Raw genomic sequence first — 20,767 nt, 5'->3', positions numbered from 1 at the left:
AATATATTAATCTGAATAACTATTTTCATATCATTATTCTTTATCTTATTTAAGGAATTAAAACTCCCCAGAGTGAATATCCCTTTTTTATTTACAGCCCTGAGTAATTACAGTCCTCATGTTTCCTTCTTTGTTTGTTTCTTTTGCTCTGTATTAGCCAATAGAATCTTATGTTTGAAACGTGGGTTTCTTCTGCAAGAACTGCTATCCTTTGCCATCGTCTGCTGAAAGTAGGAGGATACTCATTTTTTTAATGAATGCTGCATTGCATCTTAGTCTTTTAGATGTCCTACATTTTTACAGTCACAGAGAATCAATAAGAACGGAGGGAGTGAACTCCACTTTAGTCAAACTACTTCAGTAGGAACTGCACTGACATTTATAACTTAATTTTGATAATAAAGTCAGCTAAAAGTTTGCTCTGCCAGTAATTTCAAAACTGTTAACCAACCAACTAACTAGACTAACAAATGATATGGTGGATCACATTTTTTATTTCTTTTATTTTTTACTGTAACTTACAATTCTTGCAGCAGAAGCAATAAAGTTTTACATAATTGCTAAAATCAAACAGCAGAGGGCAGAAAATAGCAAACTCTGTTTCTTGTAGCACACTATTCTAGTCAAATGTAGATTAGTTGTTTTGAAATTTTCAAAATTGATTAGTGATCAATTTGAGATACATATTCTTGAAATAGGTAGTTGCTACATGAAAAAATAGAGCTGTGTTCTTTCAAAAAATAAATTCCAGTATTTTTCCATGTATTCGTATAAATAACCATTTACTGTAGTCAATTTAAATTTATTACCCTTATATTGACAGGATTCTGTGCTTGAAACATACATGCTATTAAAACATTATAAGAAATTTGAAAAAGTCTCTTGAGTGATCATATTAATAAAATTACACTGACATAGGAAATAAGTTTTCAAATATGTGAAAGGTCTGTACATAACTACCTTGTGAACACAGATACATAGATTAGCAATTGAATTACAAGTCATGCTTGCTAAAATTTTTATTTCCATCTTATATATAAATTGTAATCGGCCACTAGACAGTAATATTTTTCTTGAGCTCTTACATATTAGTTACTATACTCTATGATTCAGCAAATTGTTATTTTTACAGCATTTGTTTTTTATAGAATGTAACTCAGTCAATTTTGAGTTCATATTTGCCCTTGACTTTGAAATAGGTTAAGATGAAAATAGTTCTAAAACATTCTTATTTTTAAAAATTCAATTCACCTCAATTCACATTTTAAACATCACATTTTTTCATATTCAAGCTTCGTGTCTCTCTGTCTTCACTCTGTTTAATTCTAAGTTACTTTCTATGAAATTAAAGTTTTCCTGTGGAAACAAGTGAATAGAGAAAAAAAGAAAATAACTACAGAGGTATTTTAAATTGTGCTCTGTTCTGTTATTAGTGCTTTTACATTAACAATTTTAAATAAGGAATAATTTCCAATCATTTTTTATGCCTCACATCACAAATAATAATTAAATATGTACGATTTATTTATTTTTTATGTTACAATTGTGAATATATGTAGGTTATATCTTTTTATTTTTTATTGATTTATTGTAATTTTAATTAATTTTATATGCTATTTTTATTATTAATGTTTTAAAGGTTAAATGCATTTTTATTTAGAAGACCTGCTTTATATATAGTGTGGAGTACTTATACTAATAAATTCTAAGGGGTAATATTAAGAGATATTTTAGCCTATAGTTTATAAACTTAATAATACATTAAAGCTATTCTCACTTCATGGTTTAGGACTATATCAAAAAGAGGGAAAGGTCATAATTTGAAATGACAGCAACATAGGATCCAAGAGCCATAGAAACCACTTTGCTCATCATTATTTTGAAAATGGGAAAATTGAGGCCAATATGATTAAGAAGCAAGCATAAGATAATGCAGTCAGCAATGAAGCTGCAAGCACAAGAAGGCAGCCTGATAGACTCATGGCATTTTGGAATACTAGCAGTTCTCTTTTTAGTACTGTAAGCTCCAATCTCCCTCTTCCTGGAAATAGTTCCTTGCTCTCAATCGTTCTTTATTGGTTTAAACCACTAAAGACATGGAACTTGGTGGGGCTTTTCTGAATCCGCAGAGGGAATTGTCAGAGCAGGTTCCCAGAAATGGGCTTGGAAAGCACTGTCAAGTGCATGAATTTCACACGGGAAGTCCAGTCATCCATCTCCCCATCAGTTCTCTTCCCTCAAACTTTTAATATCTAACCTCATCTTTCTTTCCCAGTGGCCCACATGTTCAGTGCAGCGAGGTAGCTTACTTTCTTTAGGCAGTGATTTTTCGAAACCCAGTGTCAAAACGCGATGGGGAAACAGATTTCTAAGTAAGTCTCTGGGAAAAAATCTGCATCTTTGCGGCCTTTCTAGACTAGCTTCATCTTCTAATCACTTTCCTCTAATAGCCTTTCCTTAAACCAGAGTCTCTTGCTTTCAATCTGTATAAAGCAAGGGCTTCTAGGAAACGAAGTCTACATGACTCTACAACGGGAGGGATTGCAGTGTAAGCTGCCAGAAAGACCCGTGCGCTGTAACCAGGCGAGTCAGCATCACAGCCCAATGGAAAACACTCTAAAGATGGGATTTTCGTGCAAAATATTTAAAAGATTCCATCTTGATCTCCTGTGTAGCTTTAGCATTTAAAGATAGAACTTGGGGTTCTCCCCGGATCTGGCTACATCCCATGAAGACCAACTACACAATTTGGAATATTTCCTCCACGGTGGTTTGCTTGCTTGTTTGCTTTCGGTTGGGTCAGGTGAGGTGGATGACAGGGCTTCTCTATTTCTAAATGGGTTTTCACAGGAGATGGAAGATAAAAATCAAAATTCTTTTTAAGGTAAGACAGCAGGGCCTGGTGAGAGGACGCTTCGCCGCCGACAATGAGCAATTCGGCTTCTACACAGCAGCCGGAAATCAGCTTTGCTGCATTTGGTCCAGATTGGAGCATCTCCGCAACAACTGCAATAGCCGCACAAAGGTAGCTCCGGGCGGGGAGCGACGCGCTGTCCTCGGTGCTGAAAGGCAGAGGCGAGCTGTGGGCGCGACAGCCCCGTAGACCCGAGGTCTCGCGGAGGGAGAGCGGCTACGGGCCCCGAGCTGTGCTTTCTCAGCGCCGCGCACGCGACGCGTCCACGGCGGTGCGGGGTGCCGGGCGCCGTGCGGGGAGGGGGCGCGCGCGCCCGCCGCCTGCCGCGAGTCGCGCACGCGCGCCCGGGACTGCCTGCCCCTCTCTGTGACTTGCCTGTATGTGTGCGTGTGTGTATGTGTGTGTGTGTGTGCGCGCGCGCGTGAGTGAGAGAGGAGAGAGGGAGAAGAGAGCGCGAGAGAGGGTGAGTGTGTGTGAGTGCATGGGAGGGTGCTGAATATTCCGAGACACTGGGACCACAGCGGCAGCTCCGCTGAAAACTGCATTCAGCCAGTCCTCCGGACTTCTGGAGCGGGGACAGGGCACAGGGCATCAGCAGCCACCAGCAGGACCTGGGAAACAGGGATTCTTCTGCCTCCACTTCAGGTTTTAGCAGCTTGGTGCTAAATTGCTGTCTCAAAATGCAGAGGATCTAATTTGCAGAGGAAAACAGCCAAAGAAGGAAGAGGAGGAAAAGGAAAAAAAAAAGGGGTATATTGTGGATGCTCTACTTTTCTTGGAAATGCAAAAGATTATGCATATTTCTGTCCTCCTTTCTCCGGTTTTATGGGGACTGATTTTTGGTGTCTCTTCTAACAGCATACAGATAGGTAGGTACCCTTTGTGCTATGCTTTTGAATTGTGCATAATTCGGTGGTAATCTTTGTTCACTGTGTACAAATTAATTCATGTCATGTAGACTTATGTCATACCTTGACTGCATTCCAGATTTAAACTACCTAGAATATACATGTTTTTCTTAGGATGAAGCAAAAGGAAATGAGTATGGCTTTGATACAATAGAAGAAAAGGTCCTCTCATTTCGGATCCCCAAATTTTATTAATTCTGCCTTAGCGACATTTTCCAGTTTGCTCAGATTTTCTTGGGGTCTGAATACAAAGCTTGTGATTACATGGAAAGGCAAAGGTTTCTGGCCACCTACCTCGCCTTCAGACTCTCATCTGGGTCTTGACCTCCTGGCTACCTTTTGGATATTCCACCCCCGCTGTCCGAGTCCGTAGATGTGTTTATTCGGCCCATTAGCGTGAACAAGAGACTCGTGGACTGTTGGGCGCTAGCGCGCGCCCCTCCTTTCCCTCCCGGGCACTGACACTGTTCTCTTGCTTGCTGTTTGTTTTTTGCAGGGGGGCTATTTCCTAGGGGCGCCGATCAAGAATACAGTGCATTTCGGGTAGGGATGGTTCAGTTTTCCACTTCGGAGTTCAGACTGACACCCCACATCGACAATTTGGAGGTGGCAAACAGCTTCGCAGTCACCAATGCTTGTAAGTAATGAATATTCATGCCTCTCCGCTGCTGCACGCGGAAGGCTAGCGAGTGTGAGTGTGTGTGTGTGCGTTTCTGGGGTGGTGTGTGCGTTTCTGTGTGTCAGTGTGTGGGTGTGAGTGACTGCACACGCGCGTGCGTGTGACGGTGTAGAGAGAAGGTGGCTGTAATCTCCGGGACCCCCGCTGGCTGGAGGGGGCTGAAGAGAGAGGGAAAGGACTTGAAGAGTGTGCGCATTAGGGAGCTGGGGTGAGGGTTGGAGCCAGGGAGGGCGACTTTCTTGGGTTCAAGGGGTTTTCGCTCATCTTGAGTGCTTCAGGAGGAGCCCTCCCACCTCGCTCCCCATCGCGCGCCTGTTGGCACCCTGCCCACAGAGAACACGTTCCCCGAGGCGCGCAGTCGGGCTGTTGGACAAATCCCACGGGGGACTGCTGGAGCCCGGTGACCTCCTGCCCCAGCAGCTGCAGCTCGCCCTCGTGGCTCCCAGTTTAGATCTGCAGCCCCGGCTCACCCTACCGCCCTCGCGGGCCCCACGTTCTCCTCTTTGGGACAAGTTGTTGAAATGGTTCTGGAGTTGGGATCGGGGCTGTTACATAACGCCCACCCGAGGGGCGAGGAGCGGGGCTGACGCAGGCCCAGGCCCGCCGGGTGGCGTGGGGGTGGGGCGGGGAGGCGGTGGCAAGGGGGAGCGCAGTCAATTTCTCCTGCTCAGTTGCGCTTCCGCTTAAGTTGGAAGGGGCGAGGCCGCCAGGGGCGCCGCGGTCAGCTTGCTAGCCGGGCCCGCTTTGTTCTCAGGTAGCTGGGCCCCAGCAGAGGCAGCCGGGGAAAAGGACTGGAAAGCTGTGGGATCCTGCCGAGTTTGAAAATCTGAAGAAGTCGCTGATCAGCCATTTTAGTCTTTGTAGTGCTCCATATTAGCCTTCTCTCTCCACGCAGTGCTCAGGGACTCGCTGGGAAGCTCTGTGATGGAATCAGATAAAGTACTAGAAACCAAACAATTAGGGATCTAAAAAGATTGGTCGGGAGGCCAGAGGGCCCGGTCCCCTCGCTCGCTCCCCAGCGCAGGCTCGGGCAGGCAGTCGCGGCCACTGTGCCTTCCTGCCCTCTTCCCAGCAGCTGCCATCATTTCCTGCCGGCCGCCCTGAGGTGATTCTTTCCTGTTCTAATGTTCGCAGTCTTTATTTCATAGATAACAATTTGGGGGAGATTTGCGGATGGCTCACTTCCCACTTTGGCTAGGGAGCTTGGGGAAAATTACCACAGGAAAAGCCCAACTGCAGCTTTCCCACGTCACACAAACAACTGGTTGCCATCCCTTCTCCCCATTTTAAGCTTTAGTCATATATTCCGTGATTTAGCTGGATTATCATATCGGGCCCATCATCAACTCTTGCAACTACTGTCACCCAGACGAATGAAGAAACAATTTTCTTAGACTGATAGAATAAGGGCATTGTGTGGTAATTTGGGATTTAATTGTTTATAATGGATCTATTTAAGAAGGTTTCACTGCTATATATTTTCTTCAAATGTTGACGGCAAGTGAGAAAAGAAAGAAGAGTGGGTGTAGGGGTACAGAACCAGAGAGAGAAGAGGAGAATTGAAGTGGATTTGCAGCTTTGAAAAACGCCCGTAATAGAATATCTCAGAAAATTTTAGTACATGACATACAAAGAAATCGACTTAATTAAAATTTGAAGGCTTCTATAGTTGACCTATTTACCTAACAGATTTAGACTATTCATTTGATATCAGTAAGTTCCAATTTTTCCTGAATTACAAGTTTGTCATGCAACTGTTCTGAGTATCTAACTGTATATAATTGTATACTTACACGTGAAAATGCTTTGAAAAGTAATGAATCCTAAGGAACGACTGTGGGTATAGGAAGGACATAGGTTTTAAATGTGAAGTGAAAGTATTGACAGCTATACTTTTTGAAAACAGTCAGTGATTGGCAAGTTCACTCATTGGTGAAAATAATGAGAACTTTCTGAAAAAAAATAACTTATTTCCATTGACAAAATGAATATTCCTTGATTTCAACAAATGCTAAACTACTGTACTGGGGCTTTCTTTGTAAAGATAAAAGACTGTGGTTAGTTTAGGTTATTAGGTTTAGATACTCATTCTCAACATTTTTGAATTTTTTAATAGAAATTTTTCCAAAATAAAATATATAGCCAGAATATGTGTATATATATATTAAACACATATGTAAATTCATACATTTGCAGAGTGAACACATTCATGTAATCAACATGTGGATTTCTTTTAAAAAATTACCACACAATTTAATTTGTCTATAGTTCTGAGAAGCTGGAATAATCAAGTCTTCATTTGCACAGTTTTTTCCCCTCCTCAGGAAGTGAAGCTAAAATAAATATGTTCAAATTCCAGAGCCTAAAATTACCCCTGCATGGATTATTATAGTAGGATAGTAAAACAAATTATTTTCAGGAACTGAGCACATTATGAAGATGACAACATGGGAATTCAAAATCATGACATTTGCAGCTCCCATGTTATAAGTAATCCTACTGATTGCTAAAAAGAACTAGGGGGGTACTGTGATTGAAGAGAGGCTCATTGGACAGAAATTTCTGGAGCTGACATTAACTCATTGGGCAAATCACTTAACATGTTTGTGACTCCGTTTCTTTATTCTCTGAGACATTTCAAAGTTTAGAGATTTGCAAAATGAAATAGAGAATTTGTATCCTTTTGTTTGTTTGTTTGTTTTTGTGCTATGGACAATAGAAAACGTAAAATTAGTTTAACTCTTTTGAGACAGAATGAGAGAGAGGGAAAGGGAGAGATGCTTATGTAAACTGCAATCACAAAGTCAAGAAATGGATGGAAATCTCCAGTGTCAAATTTGTCAAGATGGGTCTTGATCGTTTAAATCCTGCTTAAGGTTTTTCTCCAATGCTTATCCTTTGTTTTATTGCCTTTTTATTCAGGGAAGTCTGTGATTCTTTCCTTTATAAAGTGGAAGCAACAGCATTAAATACATTGACAGCTAAGATCTAAACATCTTTTTCCCATTTCCTCTAGAAATCTCAGGAATTTTGCTAATGACATTATTAGATGATAGATACCATCATGCAATGCTCTTGAAATAGCATGCTCTTGCAATCATAAAAATCCCACAGAGCTAAATTTACATATTAAAAAGTAGATTTTTATACCTTAGTAATATAATTTCAAAAGGGAAAAGTTATTAGTTTACTAATGTAATTTTATTCCTGAGATGGAGGAAATTATTTGGAAATGTTGAAGTTGACGTTGATATAAGGATCCAGGGAGATTCACTGAATGAGTTAAGGTTATACAAAGAAAATGAAGTCATTCTATTCTGAACTGGGTAAGATGACTGTGTGCATCTTACTGAGCTCCCACATCCTTCCCTTTCACAATCACAGTGGGATAATGAAAGTACCTATTCTGTTCCATTTGTTTCCATGGGTACCTGAGGCAGTAAGACAGATTTTCAGTTTCTTTCATTTTTTCTCCATCATTCCCTTTTTCTTTTCCTCTCTCCTCTCACTCATTTTTTCCTTTCCTTCCTCCCTGTCTTCTTAGCTGAAAAGAGTACTAAGATTTTTTTTTTTCCTGAAGGTTGTTCAAACATAATCCTTCATTATGAAAAATACAAAGCACAAAACCAGAAAAAAAACCCTGAGATTAGTATCTGATGTGTTCAGCAGTTGAAATCAGTGATGGGTCCCAGGAATCCAACCATTCATTCAATAAATATTTAGTGAGTGCCTTCAAGGTGTCAGAGAATAAATGACTGCTTTTCTTCAATGTTAACATTTTTTTCTAGCCTTTTCCCTCTAGGCTCTTTTGAATAGTTTTCCAAACCTTGTAGGCCTTTATGCCTTTAGTGTGCATTGGTAGCTGTGGTCTTGTCTAGCAGCTTTAGTATGAGGATATGAGGGTATTCTAGTAGTTCTTAAACACAAGCAGTTTAAAACAGCAACTAAAAAAATCTGCCTTGTTGTGAAAATAGTAACTTTCACATAAATATATATACACCACGTATTGTATGTAGTTAACTAACAAAATCAATAGTAAATTTTAGGAAAATACTAAGTATTTTTACATTGTAAAAGATTTTAGTAAACTTTGATGCTCTGCTAGGTACTAAAGCTTGCTTAAAATGAAACTGTGTAAAAGAGCTATAAACATGAGTACTTGATTCTACAGAGCTTGAAAATTAAAAGTATTAAATATTGAATTTACTCCGTAAAACCTTCCCTTTCTATTTCTTTTGATGATTGAATTTTACAAATGGTTATTAGTCTAGTTAAAAATAATTTAATGGTTTTATGTTTCAATTCCATGCAACAAAATAAATTATAAAAATATTAAATTGAAGGAAACAGCGAATAAAAATCTACTTTTTCTCTAAGCCAGCAGATGGAGATGTTGGAGAAAATATTGCTGTTTCATAAAACTGTTGCGCACACGGAATGCCTTTTAAAACATCGTAAACAAATTTATTTTGATAAACTGAAAAAAATGACATCTAATTTGAAGAAAATTATTCAAAATGCTATCTTAAAAATAACTTTCATTGCCTTTTAAAAATAGATTGCCCTATATTTTGTGTTTTAGAAGATAAAGACTGTTAGAAACAGAATAGATTGTAAATGCTCTTGAAAGATTCTAAAATTATATTTTTTCAGCATTTTTAATCTCGATTCCCCAGCTATCCTTTTCGAGCTATATTTATTATCATTAAACTTTAGCCACAAATTACTGAGATTTTGTATCTGTGTTCACAAAATTAATTGATGTTTGCTAAGCCTTTATTGCACTTGGATGAATGGACTTCTGTGTGTATGTATTTATAGTTATAGAGTGTAAGTAGTTACAGATTGGCTACACTATCCTGTTTCGTCATGTTTGTTGATGTATTTACTAACACCTACAGTTACAGACTTTAATATATGCAAAACTTTCATAAACTAGACTCAAGTTGGACTTTCTTAAGCAATGATGAGAATTCATGTTATGAAGAAAACCGTGAACACACGTGCCAGGACACAATACTGTAAAAGCTGGTGTTGTAAATATTCAGTTATATTCAACTGGAGATTTTGAGGAAATGCCTCTTTGTATGTCAGAATAATTAATCTGTTATTGAAGTATTTGCAGTTAAAATTTCATACTGAGTGTGTATTAAATAGAAATCAAAGAATGGCATTGGTTGAAATATTCTGTTTTGAGATGAGAGCCACTAACTATTGAAATAAAAATTACCTTATGAAGCTATAGAAGCCTAAATTAGTAAGAATTTATTCTTACGCTATGCTATTTCTGTTTGAAAGTCTTGCAAACTTCAACCTGCTGGCTCAAGAAGGATGGGGCATTTTCATTTCACATCGTCTTTAAAGTGCTAGGGACATTGTACTGAGACGTTATGACAAGTGACTGCTGATTCATGCCCAGATCTCAAATTTTCTCATAATCTCTTCCAATATCACTTAGCAAACTTTCAAACTTCTTAGAACCTTGAAAATGTTAAGGAAAGCTGAAAAATAGCAGTTGTTTTTGAGTTATTTCAGTATGTTACTGTATAATCGAGTTTTCAGAGAATATGTGTTTTTCCTCTCTTCCTCCTCTTCTCTTTTTATGAAAAAGTCAATAGAAGTACTTAATCTGCAGTGCAAATGCTATTACAAGAAATAAAGTCTAAATTGAGATACAGAACTGTTCTTTAAACATTTTTTTTAAAGTGAGAACAGTGCATTCATTCAGAGCTAAAATCTTGTATTTGATGTAAATATTTGATTGAAATGTTAACGGCAGCTGGGTGGATTATATTTCCTTTCTTTTTACAGTAGATTGTACTGACAATACCCCAGATTTCATTAAGTGTTTGCTTTTTTATTATTATGATGATTTTAAGTAAAAATTTCTCAGGTTTTCTCCAATGATCTACATAATTGCCAAATCTCTTGTATGACTGTGTCTCTTCAGTACAACAGGAAAATAAGTTGCTGAATTCAATGTTAAAATTAGAAAATCACACATGATTTGAAAATGTTCAAATATCAACATGTTTGTCAAATCAGGTTTTACTAGTTTGGAAAAAGAAGGAATGTGATTCTTACAATGCCATTCATAAGGTGTCTAACACCTATTATTTTTCAGTGCTATTCAATTTTAAAGTATTTTGTCATCTTTGGTAATTTTAACTTACTGAATGAAAACATTTTAAAATTGACAAGGAGAATGTAAAATGTGGCCTTGTTGAAGACAGGCCCTTGCTGCTGTTAACTGTGTGTTCTTCACAAAGTCTAGCTTTGTTTCTAGTGCATTGACTCAATAATTATTTACCTATTCAACACATTTAATTTTACAGTAGATGTTCGTATCATAAATTATAATTTTTAAAGTTAGAATTTGCATTTGCTGTACATTTGGATTTCAGAATACACAATTTACTTTGTACCTTCCTTGATTCCTATTTAGACAGAGGTGTAATATATTTTTCACTTTCATCTACAACCTAGATATTGTCAAAGTTGTTATTTTTATCTCTAAAGTGATATTGATGTATGTTAAAATGATTTGCTGAATATATGTACAATATACACTTTGAAGAGGATTTATAAATGCTAACTGTTAGGATGATGCAAAAACCATGTTGCAGCTGGACGCAGTGGCTCATGCCTGTAATCCCAGCACTTTGGGTGGCCGAGGTGAGTGGATCACCTGAGGTCAGGAGTTCAAGACCAGCCTGGTCAACATGGTGAAATCCTGTCTCTACTAAAAATACAAAAAGTAGCCAGTTGTGGTGGCACGCATCTGTAGTCCTAGCTACTCAGGAGGCTGAGGAAGTAGGATAGGTTGAAACCAGGAGGCAGAGGTTGCGGTGAGCCGAGATCATACCACTGCACTCAAAAAAAAAAAAAAAAAGAAAGAAAGAAAGAAAAAACAACGCTCCCCTGTACCCACCCCTCCTCCCCCAAAAAACCCCAAAAACAAAAATCTTGTTACAAGTGGGTAGAACAGGAGATGCCCTTATAAGGCCCCTGACTGTTATGGGTCTGCCAAGCTTCAATATTGGTTTTAGATGTTTCAAAGATGTGACCATACATATTCCTTGAATGGATTTAGAATTGTTTTAGTAATTCACTCCCTGCCCCTAACTGGGATATTTTATACTACAATCTTCTATATTAATTCCTTTAATTAATTTTTAAAATGTACAGAATCACAAAAGTATTATTTTTACTTTTTAGATGATATCTGGGAAGAGAAGTTTCTGGACATAGTTTCTCTTTGTGGACCAGTTGCTCCATTTGCATTAATTTGTGCAATTATTTTGTATTCATATCCTTATTTTTTCTTTTTTTTTGGGCCTGCAGTCTATGTTTAGGGTTTGTTTTCTAATAATTTTGTTTTGTCTTATTTTCATTTTGTGGATAATTTTCTTGGGTGAAACACCTTGTTATTACATGTTTAATTTTTCACACATTATCTTATTACTGGGAAAATCATCCAAAGTGCTTGATACTACACCAGCTTGGGTGACAGGGTAAAAACTTGTCTCAAAAAAACACAACAGAGTCTTGAAATTTATAGGTATCTTCGGCTGAACAGAACAAATAAATTTAGAAGCTACCAGGTTCCTTATAGAAAGGGAATTGATGAGTAGCTAGCTTCTTAGATTGTTTACATTTTCGTATCCTTATTTCTCAAACAAATGACATATGTAATGTTTTTAGTTTTACTATTTGGATTGGTCTTCAGAATTTTACTTTATAATTTTATATATTTATGGTTATGTTAATACTTACATTTTTCCTGATTGTTTCAGTATTTCAAACATAAACACAAACTTGGTTGAATTGTGAAATGGCTTAAATTTTAGTTCTTCTAAAATACTTTCAATAGAGCATTTTATTTCTATGAAGTTTATGTACCCTTCATGTAAAATTGATTTTACATTATAAATACTATGATGTTTACTTGTTGTAGTCCTCTAATACTTTCACGCTGGTGAATTTCAGTGAACCTGAGAAGGTACTCCTGCAATGTAAATATTTTTAGTCTAATCTTCCTAAATACCCAACTTACTGACAGAAATGACTGAAATGTGTTTATATAAACTAAGTATATTCTATGCTTACTAAAACATAGTAGAACATTACCTGATTCTTTATCCCTATAATAGAATATGACCTAAATTAATGTCTAACTTCAGCATAAATTTAATAGAAACTCAAGTTAAATAACTTGTATGAGAAAAGTTTCCTCAGCTCATAAACCCTTCGCAGCTAAAATTCTCTGTATTAAAATACTATTCTGTTTCAGACTTAGCATTCATTTTATAGTTTCTCTAGCATCAGTATTCAAGATATTGCACTAAGAATATGTCAACAATTTGTTTATATATATATTATTTTTTGTGCATGAATAAAAGGATAGAGTGCGCATGTTCAAATAAATAGTTTCAGGGTAAGGGAAAATATTTTTTCCTTATTGTAGATTGAAATTACTGTATTTCTTAAAAGTGATGGAGGGGAAGCTGTGGAGAAAAAGGGAAAAACTAAGAGGCAGCATAACTTGTACTTGAGAGGGCGGTAAGAATTTGGAACTCGAAATTCCTTCCCTTCCTTCCTTCCTTCCTTCCTTCCTTCCTTCCTTCCTTCCTTCCTTCCTTCCTTCCTTCCTTCCTTTTCTCCCTCCCTACCTCCCTCCTTCCATCCCTTCCTGCTTCTTTTCTTCCTTTTTTGTTGTTTGTTTAAGCATCTCTTTGACTTGATGTTTGCTTAGTTTGCATGTCTGTGGTCAATCTTCTATATTAACCTTGAGCTACTATAGAACAGTGAATTCTTATAATAATTTTAATTTTGTCGAATAATGGAAGGTAGTTATTATTTCTAGAGGGAGACATGAAAGAAAGGAGGCACTATGCACTTGGTTTTGATTTTTTTCCTTTTATTTTATTTTGTTTTATTTCTTAGAGAACGGGTCTCACTCTGTCCCTCAGGCTGGAGTGCGGTAGACCTATCACAGCTCGCTGCAGCCTTGAGCTCCTGGGCTCAAGCAATTCTCCTGCCTCAGCCTCCCAAGTAGCTGGGACTACAGGACCATGCCACCACACCGAGCTATTTTTATTTAATTTTTTATTTTTATTTTTCTGAGATGGAGGCTTGCTTTGTCACCCACGATGGAGTGCAGTGGTGCAATCTCGGCCCACTGCAACCTCTGCCTCCGGATTCAAGCAATTCTCCTGCCTCAGCCTCCACAGTAGCTGGGACTATAGGCGCACACTGCGACGCCCTGCTACTTTTTGTATTTTAGTAGAGATGGGGTTTCACCGTGTTGTCTAGGCTGGTCACGAATTCCTGATCCCAGGCAATCCACCCACCTCGGCCTCCCAAAGTACTGGGATTACAGGCATGAGCCACCATGCCTGGCCAATTTTATTTTTTATTTTTGCAGAGGGGTTCTAGCCATGTTGACTGGTCTGCTCTTGAACTCCTGGCCTTAAGTGATCCTGTCACCTAGGCCTCCTAAAGCGCTGAGATTACAGGCAAGAGCAACTATCCTCGGCTAACAATATGCATTTCTCTGAGGCAAAAACACAAACTTAAAGCACTTTGTTATTCTCGGCTGGCAAAAAGAGCCATCCTTGAAAATTATGAGGTAAAATACTGACGGAAAAGGTTTGAAAAATTTTATAGGTAAAAATACACAATATGGAATGTACTACTAGACTGTGAATTTTGTAGGGAGCATAGAATGTGTCATAGTAAACCTTGTATCTTGCTTGAGGTACTTGAAATGTAGGAACTCTTTTTTTTTTTTTTTTTTTTTTTTGATACCTTAAGTTCTAGGGTACCTGTACACAAATGCAGGTTTGTTACATATGTATACATGTGCCATATTGGTGTGCTGCACCCATTAACTCGTCATTTACATTAGGTATATCTCCTAATGCTATCTCTCCCCCTTCCGCCCACCCCACGACAGGCCCTGGTGTGTGATATTCCCCTTCCGGTGTCCAAGTGTTCTCATCGTTCAATTCCCACCTATGAGTGAGAACATGCGGTGTTTGTTTTTTTGTCCTTGCAATAGTTTGCTGAGAATGATGTTTTCCACCTTCATCCATGCCCCTACAAAGGGCATGAACTCATCCTTTTTCATGGCTGCATAGTATTCCATGGTGTATATGTGCCACATTTTCTTAATCCAGTCTATCATTAATGGACATTTGGGTTGGTTCCAAGTCTTTGCTATTGTGAATAGCGCCGCAATAAACATATGTGTGCAATTGTCTTTATAGCAGCATGATTTAGAATCCTTTGGGTATATACCCGGTGATGGGATTACTGGGTCAAATGGTATTTCTGGTTCTAGATCCTTGAGGAATCACCACAGTGTCTTCCACAGTGGTTGAACTAGTTTACATTCCCACCAACAGTGTAAAAGTGTTCCTATTTCTCCACATCTTCTCCAGCACCTGTTGTTTCCTGACTTTTTAATGATTACGATTCTAACTGGTGTGAGATGGTATCTCCTTGTGGTTTTGATTTGCATTTCTCTGATGGCCAGTGATGATGAGCATTTTTTCATGTGTCTGTTGGCTGCATAAATATCTTCTTTTGAGAAATGTCTGTTCATATCCTTCACCCACTTTTGGATGAAGTTTTTTTTTTTTTTTTTTCTTGTAAGTCTGTTCGAGCTCTTTGTAGATTCTGGATATTAGCCCTTTATCAGATGAGTAGATTGCAAAAATTTTCTTCCATTCTGTAGGTTGCCTGTTCACTCTGATGGTAGTCTCCCTTGCTGTGCAGAAGCACCTCAGTTCAACTAGATCCCATTTGTCAACTTGACTCCCATTGCCATTGCTTTTGGTGTTTTAGACATGAAGTCCTTGCCCATGCCTATGTCCTGAATGGTATTGCCTAGGTTTTCTTCCAGGATTTTTATGGTTTTAGGTCTAACACTTAAGTTTTTAATCCGTCTTGAATTAATTTTTGCACAAGGTGTAAGGAAGGGATCTAGTTTCAGCCCTCTACATATGGCTACCAATTTTCCTTACACCATTCATCAAATAGGGACTCCCTTCCCCATTTCTTGTTTTTGTCAGGTTTGTCAAAGATCAGATGGTTGTGATGGTTGTAGATGTGTGGCATTATTTCTGAGGGCTCTGTTCTGTTCCATTGGTCTGTATCTCTGTTTTGGTACTGACGGGGCTCATCTTAGTAGAACAGAGAAAGGTTTGTCTTTTAGTTTATATAATACTTGTATTATATTTCTATTTCCTTAACATCTAAGTTGAAGATATTTTTAAAATCATTTAAAATATTTTTAGTGTTTTAAAAATAAAAACATTTTGGATTTAAATTATTTTTAACAATTCTACATATGTTTTAAAAGTATTAGTATGTCTTGGAAGAATATTTAATAATAATTCTCAAATGATATGTAATTTTTTGTCATTGAGGCTAACTATTCAAAAGTTATTCAAAGGACAATTTAAGACTGAAATATGGAACACAGTGAGTAATTTTATTCTTAAAAATAAGGACCATAACATATGCAATAATTAGTTTGGTCTATATATTTGAAAATACTGTCATACACACTTTAGTGATGCTAATTTGGAATATTGAAAACATATTCCTTTTGGGCTTTATGTAAGCTATTATGAATTACATATATTTAAGGGGCTGTCTGTGTTCACTGATCCGGGTAGCACAGAAATAGCTCCCACGTTTCTACAGCGTGGGAGTGAAGCCTTTCTCATCATTGCAAGTCTGGCAGAGAAAGGTCTGGAAGTGGAGATCTCTATAGGGGTGTGTGTACTTTGCTAGGTTCTCTGGAGAAGTACATTTCAAATCATGTCGTGATTTTTATCTTTGTTCATGTGTTATCTGCTGTTTGTGAGAAATTTAGAAATTTCTGTCTTGCTTTTAATCTATGCATGAAGTGGGAGAATTTTGGCTTTATAATTGTCAAGTACTTTTATCACTTATAATTTTACTTCTATATTTTTTACCAGGTTTTTAGTTTTTACTAGTTTACGCTATTGTTGCTAATTTACATATAGAAAGGAAATTTTGAGAACACAGGCAACAATTCAGAAGGGGGTAAGAGGAAGCTCTGTATATAGTTTATTCTTTGGAGGGAAAGACCATAAAATCCTCATCTTTATATTTCAGAGCACACACAAGTTCAAGGTTGTCATCTTAATGATGAATACACAATTTTTCATCTGCAAAGATAAAAAAAAAAATTGTAGTTTGTACTTTCTTTGTAGTTTGTAGCCTGGATGTCTTGGGATACAGAATAGCATGAGTTAAGCATCTGCACTTGGAACCAAATTCAAGTCCTTGTACTAGATGTATGACATTGGACAAGTTTCTTAGTCTACGTCTCAGTTTCTACCTCCGCAAAAGGGAATCAGACATTATAGGATTGTTTGGAAGATATGCGGTAGTCATAAAACACTATGAGCTGTGTTTGGCACATGTAAGTACATAAAATTAGCAATATTTTATTATTACTTCCAGTGTTAGAATTTTTGGATTGTTTTGATGAGCACTTGCTTTGAGAGGCAGAAGACAAAGAGAAATGCACTTCTAACTTTCTTGCTGGAATCTTTTTCTACTGTTTGTATACCTGGGCAGGACATAATGCCATATGGTGACAAAGAAGAGACTAACAAATCACATAAGTCACTTAAAGACATATTTGATGTGCTATAGTACAAGAATGATTTTTAAAATCTGAGATGTTGTAACTCGAGTAGTACTTTGAATTCAATCCTCCCTTTTATTGCATGTCACTTACACTTTAGGATGTTGAACAATTTGAAACTCTTATATTTTTAGTAGATATTTCAAGCACATATTTAAGATATTGCAACATTTCATGGAACTGAGGACATTGTGGATTCCTAATGTTTTATTTTATTTAATTAATTAAATTAAATTTATTTAAATGAAAAGCAGCCAAGAGAACATAGGCTTTGGTATTAGGCAAAAATAGGTGTGAATATGATTAGTAGCTTTATGATGCAACCTGTGTTTTTTTCTCTTTATAGAATAAGGCTCAGTTTCCTTGTTATATCTGCTAATATTATTGGAGGCATTACATGAGAAAATAAACGCTTAGATTAATTAGTCAGAAACGTTCCCAGTATTTATTTCCTCCCTCTATTATCAGCCCTTTACTGATATAAAACCAAACCCCATGCTTAGAGCAATGGAGGAAGGCACTGCCTTGATAAAGCTTAGATATTTTATAACTTTCTGTATAATTTTTTTCTTTCTGAAACACTTTCATATCTGACTGATCCTCACTGTAGCTCTGTAAAACTCTGTAGCATAAGTGGAATTGTTATTATACCCATTTACAGAAAACAAAACCGAAATTTATGTGATTTGTTCTTAACTGCTATAAATTTGTGGAGAAGCTTTTGCCTACAAAACAAGTTGGCTAATTCCTAAACCAGAGCCTCTATTAGTCTCAGTTGGCAACATATCTAGTATATTTGAATGTGCAGACATGAATTAAAATTATGGCTTCACTATTTACTAGTTCTATGACTTTGTATTAATCAGCTAAACGTCCTAGTCTCGTTTTCTCCTCTGTAAAATGGGGGTCTTTATAATACCTGCCTCATAATGTGATTGTCAGGTTTAAATGATAGTAATTGCTCTATGTAATATAGTGATTAATATTGCTAATTTCAGTGATTCCAATTCCCATGAGTTTACATTGGTCAGATATACTTAACTCCGTGCTTATAGGTGCATGGAAGAGAAGGTAGCTAACAGTTTTTTTAATGTAATTTTCAAAATAATAAACTTTTTTAATATAATACAACCATTCAAGCTAAAAATAGAGGCTAGGATTGTACTTTAATCATCATTTTTAGAATACTAGTGAACATTTACATATTACTAGAATTTGGATGTGTTCTTGATCCACAAACCCTCCCCCCCACCAAATTCAATGGATAAATAACAAGAACTAAATCATGCATAATTTAAAAAATGGAGATGATGGTTAACATTTAGTGTGGATATCTGATACTATTCAGTTACCAATTCCGTCATTGATACATTTCTGCAATAAAAATGATGGTAGGTGTTTCCCATGAATAGGACCTTATTAAACTTGGAACAGGCTCATTGTGACTTCTTCCCTGAGGATCAGTTTTATGCATCTTGCTGCTGGTTGTCTAGGTCACTGTCATCTTTTTCACAAGTTTATTCCCCAGCACAATATAAGGAGGCTCTTTTTGCCTGTTCCTAGTCTGTTGAAAGGTCTGGAAGGTTTGAAACATTTTCAAATAATTACTTGGTCAGAGATTACTTCTCTTAGGGAGCAGAGAGACGTGCAGTTGTGCAGGGTGGTTGGGGGAAGAGTTTTACTTACTGACAATAAGTAAAAATAAGGACTTCCTACATATGAGCTCTGTGTAGTTCATAAAATATTAACTACCTTACTCTGAATTGACTCTTACTCTTCTTATGTTGCTTTATATTGGAGTAACAGCAGCCATATGAACTCTTCAATGTAGGATCATAAGACCTTTGGTCAGAATTACTCTTTTAAAGCAAATCTGTATATTTACAAAACAAAGTTATATCCATCACTTTGGATTTGGGCTGGAGGTAGAATACACTGGATAAAAGCTAAATACTTATTTTTAAAGTGCTTTTGTCTACCTTGTTTGTATGCACCAAAAACCTATCACAGGATTTTCTTCTTTCTTTTCTTCCTTTCTTAAACTTTTAGTAGATACCTGCTCTGTACCTATCTGTTACTGTCTAAGGTGACAAAGAACAAGATAAGGCTTCTGTATTGCAAATGTTTTATGAGTTCAAAATCTTTTTCTTGTGGCAAAAGTACAAGTTGTTAATCTAGGTTAGCTAGATGATTTTATTATTACATTAGTCTCTGTAATAGACATTATTTCTAGATCATTTACAAGTATTATCCTATACTTTGGACTTAGATTTTAAATTATCTTAAAAGCAGAAATGGTAATTCAAAAAATTATAAAGAAAACATAAAAAAGATTCTCAATGGAAGGTGAAAAGCCATCATCTTAAATACTGATTTAGAATATGTTGCTGAAAAGTTGGGTAGCCAAGTGAGTACTACTGCTGTTAACAAACTATTAATGCCAATTGCAGATCTGTTGAAAACAATTTCAATTTTTTGCATCATATTTGGAGATGACAATTTATATTTTATTTTGCATATGAATTTTTTCTTTCATTGTCAAAATCTTTTCAAATCAGTTTAAACTGGCATAGGCTACATAAATTGCTGGGTGATGTTTACATAAATTAATTTATGTGGATTAACTAATTAATTATAATAAATACTACTTTAGATTGTTACTGAAGAAGAAGCTAGTCACAAGTTTTAAATAGTAAGTTTTACAAAATATTTAAAATGTCAATGCATATAGCTATTTTGAATAATCTAAGAGACACTAACACCTTGCTAGTGTCTTTTGTTAAAACAGATTTTATGTAATGTAAACCTGATTACTATAGTGGTTTGAGAATTTCAGGTAGAAAATCATGATTATCTGAAAAAAGTTGATGCAGCTTTAACATGTAACAAGAATTATATAAAGTAATTAAAATATTTACTTACAATAGCATTTTGGTACTGTGGATGATTTAGAATGTAAAACATGCAGAAAATTTGAATTTAGCTTCTTGTGGTCTTTACATTTTGAAGCTTAAAAATTGTGATGAAAATAATCACTCATATGGTAATTAAAAAGACACTACACACGGGGATATAATAAATATTGTCTTTCTTCACCTCAATTCTATGTCTCTGAGATAATCACCATTGATGGGTTCCAGAAATGGTAGCATAATATACACTGTTCTTTGTCTTTATTGTTTTCTTCTTGACAAAATTCAGAGTGCTGCTTTTATGTGCAGAGATTTTCCTCTTCTTTTTTTGTAGTTAGTGCACGGTAGTCTGTTGTTATTTGGCCTGCTTTTTGTTGATGATTGCTTTCATTTTTGCTGTTTCTTTTAATAATATGTCCAAGTGGGTTTGTAGAATAGATTGCTATGAGTGGAATAACTTGTAGTCAAAAAGTGTTTGCATTTAAAACTTTGCTGGATATGCAAAGAAGACGTATCAATTTGCAACCCTACCTAGAGTGTATGAGTATGTCTGTTTCTGCCTAATATCACAAGCAGTGCACAAGGTTAAACTTTTTAAAGCTTTGCTCTTGGTATCTTATTGTTCACGTTTACTATGGTAAGACATTATTTGTATTTCTGTGT

At 36.6% G+C, this 20,767-nt stretch overlaps 1 protein-coding gene across 6 annotated transcripts in view; it reads left to right on the top strand.

Annotated features, from left to right (window-relative positions):
• Positions 1-2,801: 2,801 nt before the first annotated feature.
• The window catches only part of GRIA2 (glutamate ionotropic receptor AMPA type subunit 2), a 145,934-nt gene continuing 127,968 nt past the window's right edge, over positions 2,802-20,767 (top strand). For 4 of the 6 annotated variants that reach the window (XM_023228168.2, XM_023228186.2, XM_023228163.2 and 1 more), the window contains exons 1-2: positions 3,246-3,783; positions 4,319-4,459. In XM_023228168.2, coding sequence (XP_023083936.1) covers positions 3,696-3,783; positions 4,319-4,459 — 229 coding nt within the window. In that variant the 5' untranslated portion in view covers positions 3,246-3,695. Of the gene's footprint in view, positions 3,026-3,245; positions 3,784-4,318; positions 4,460-20,767 lie in introns of those variants that run through there. The other 2 variants (XM_023228202.2, XM_023228192.2) reach the window with 2 other exon arrangements.

The sequence above is a fragment of the Piliocolobus tephrosceles genome, chromosome 3 (genome assembly GCF_002776525.5).
Source record: "Piliocolobus tephrosceles isolate RC106 chromosome 3, ASM277652v3, whole genome shotgun sequence".
Lineage (NCBI taxonomy): Eukaryota > Metazoa > Chordata > Mammalia > Primates > Cercopithecidae > Piliocolobus > Piliocolobus tephrosceles.
Note: the sequence above shows the minus strand (reverse complement) of the source record. Positions and strands in the feature narration are given on the sequence as shown.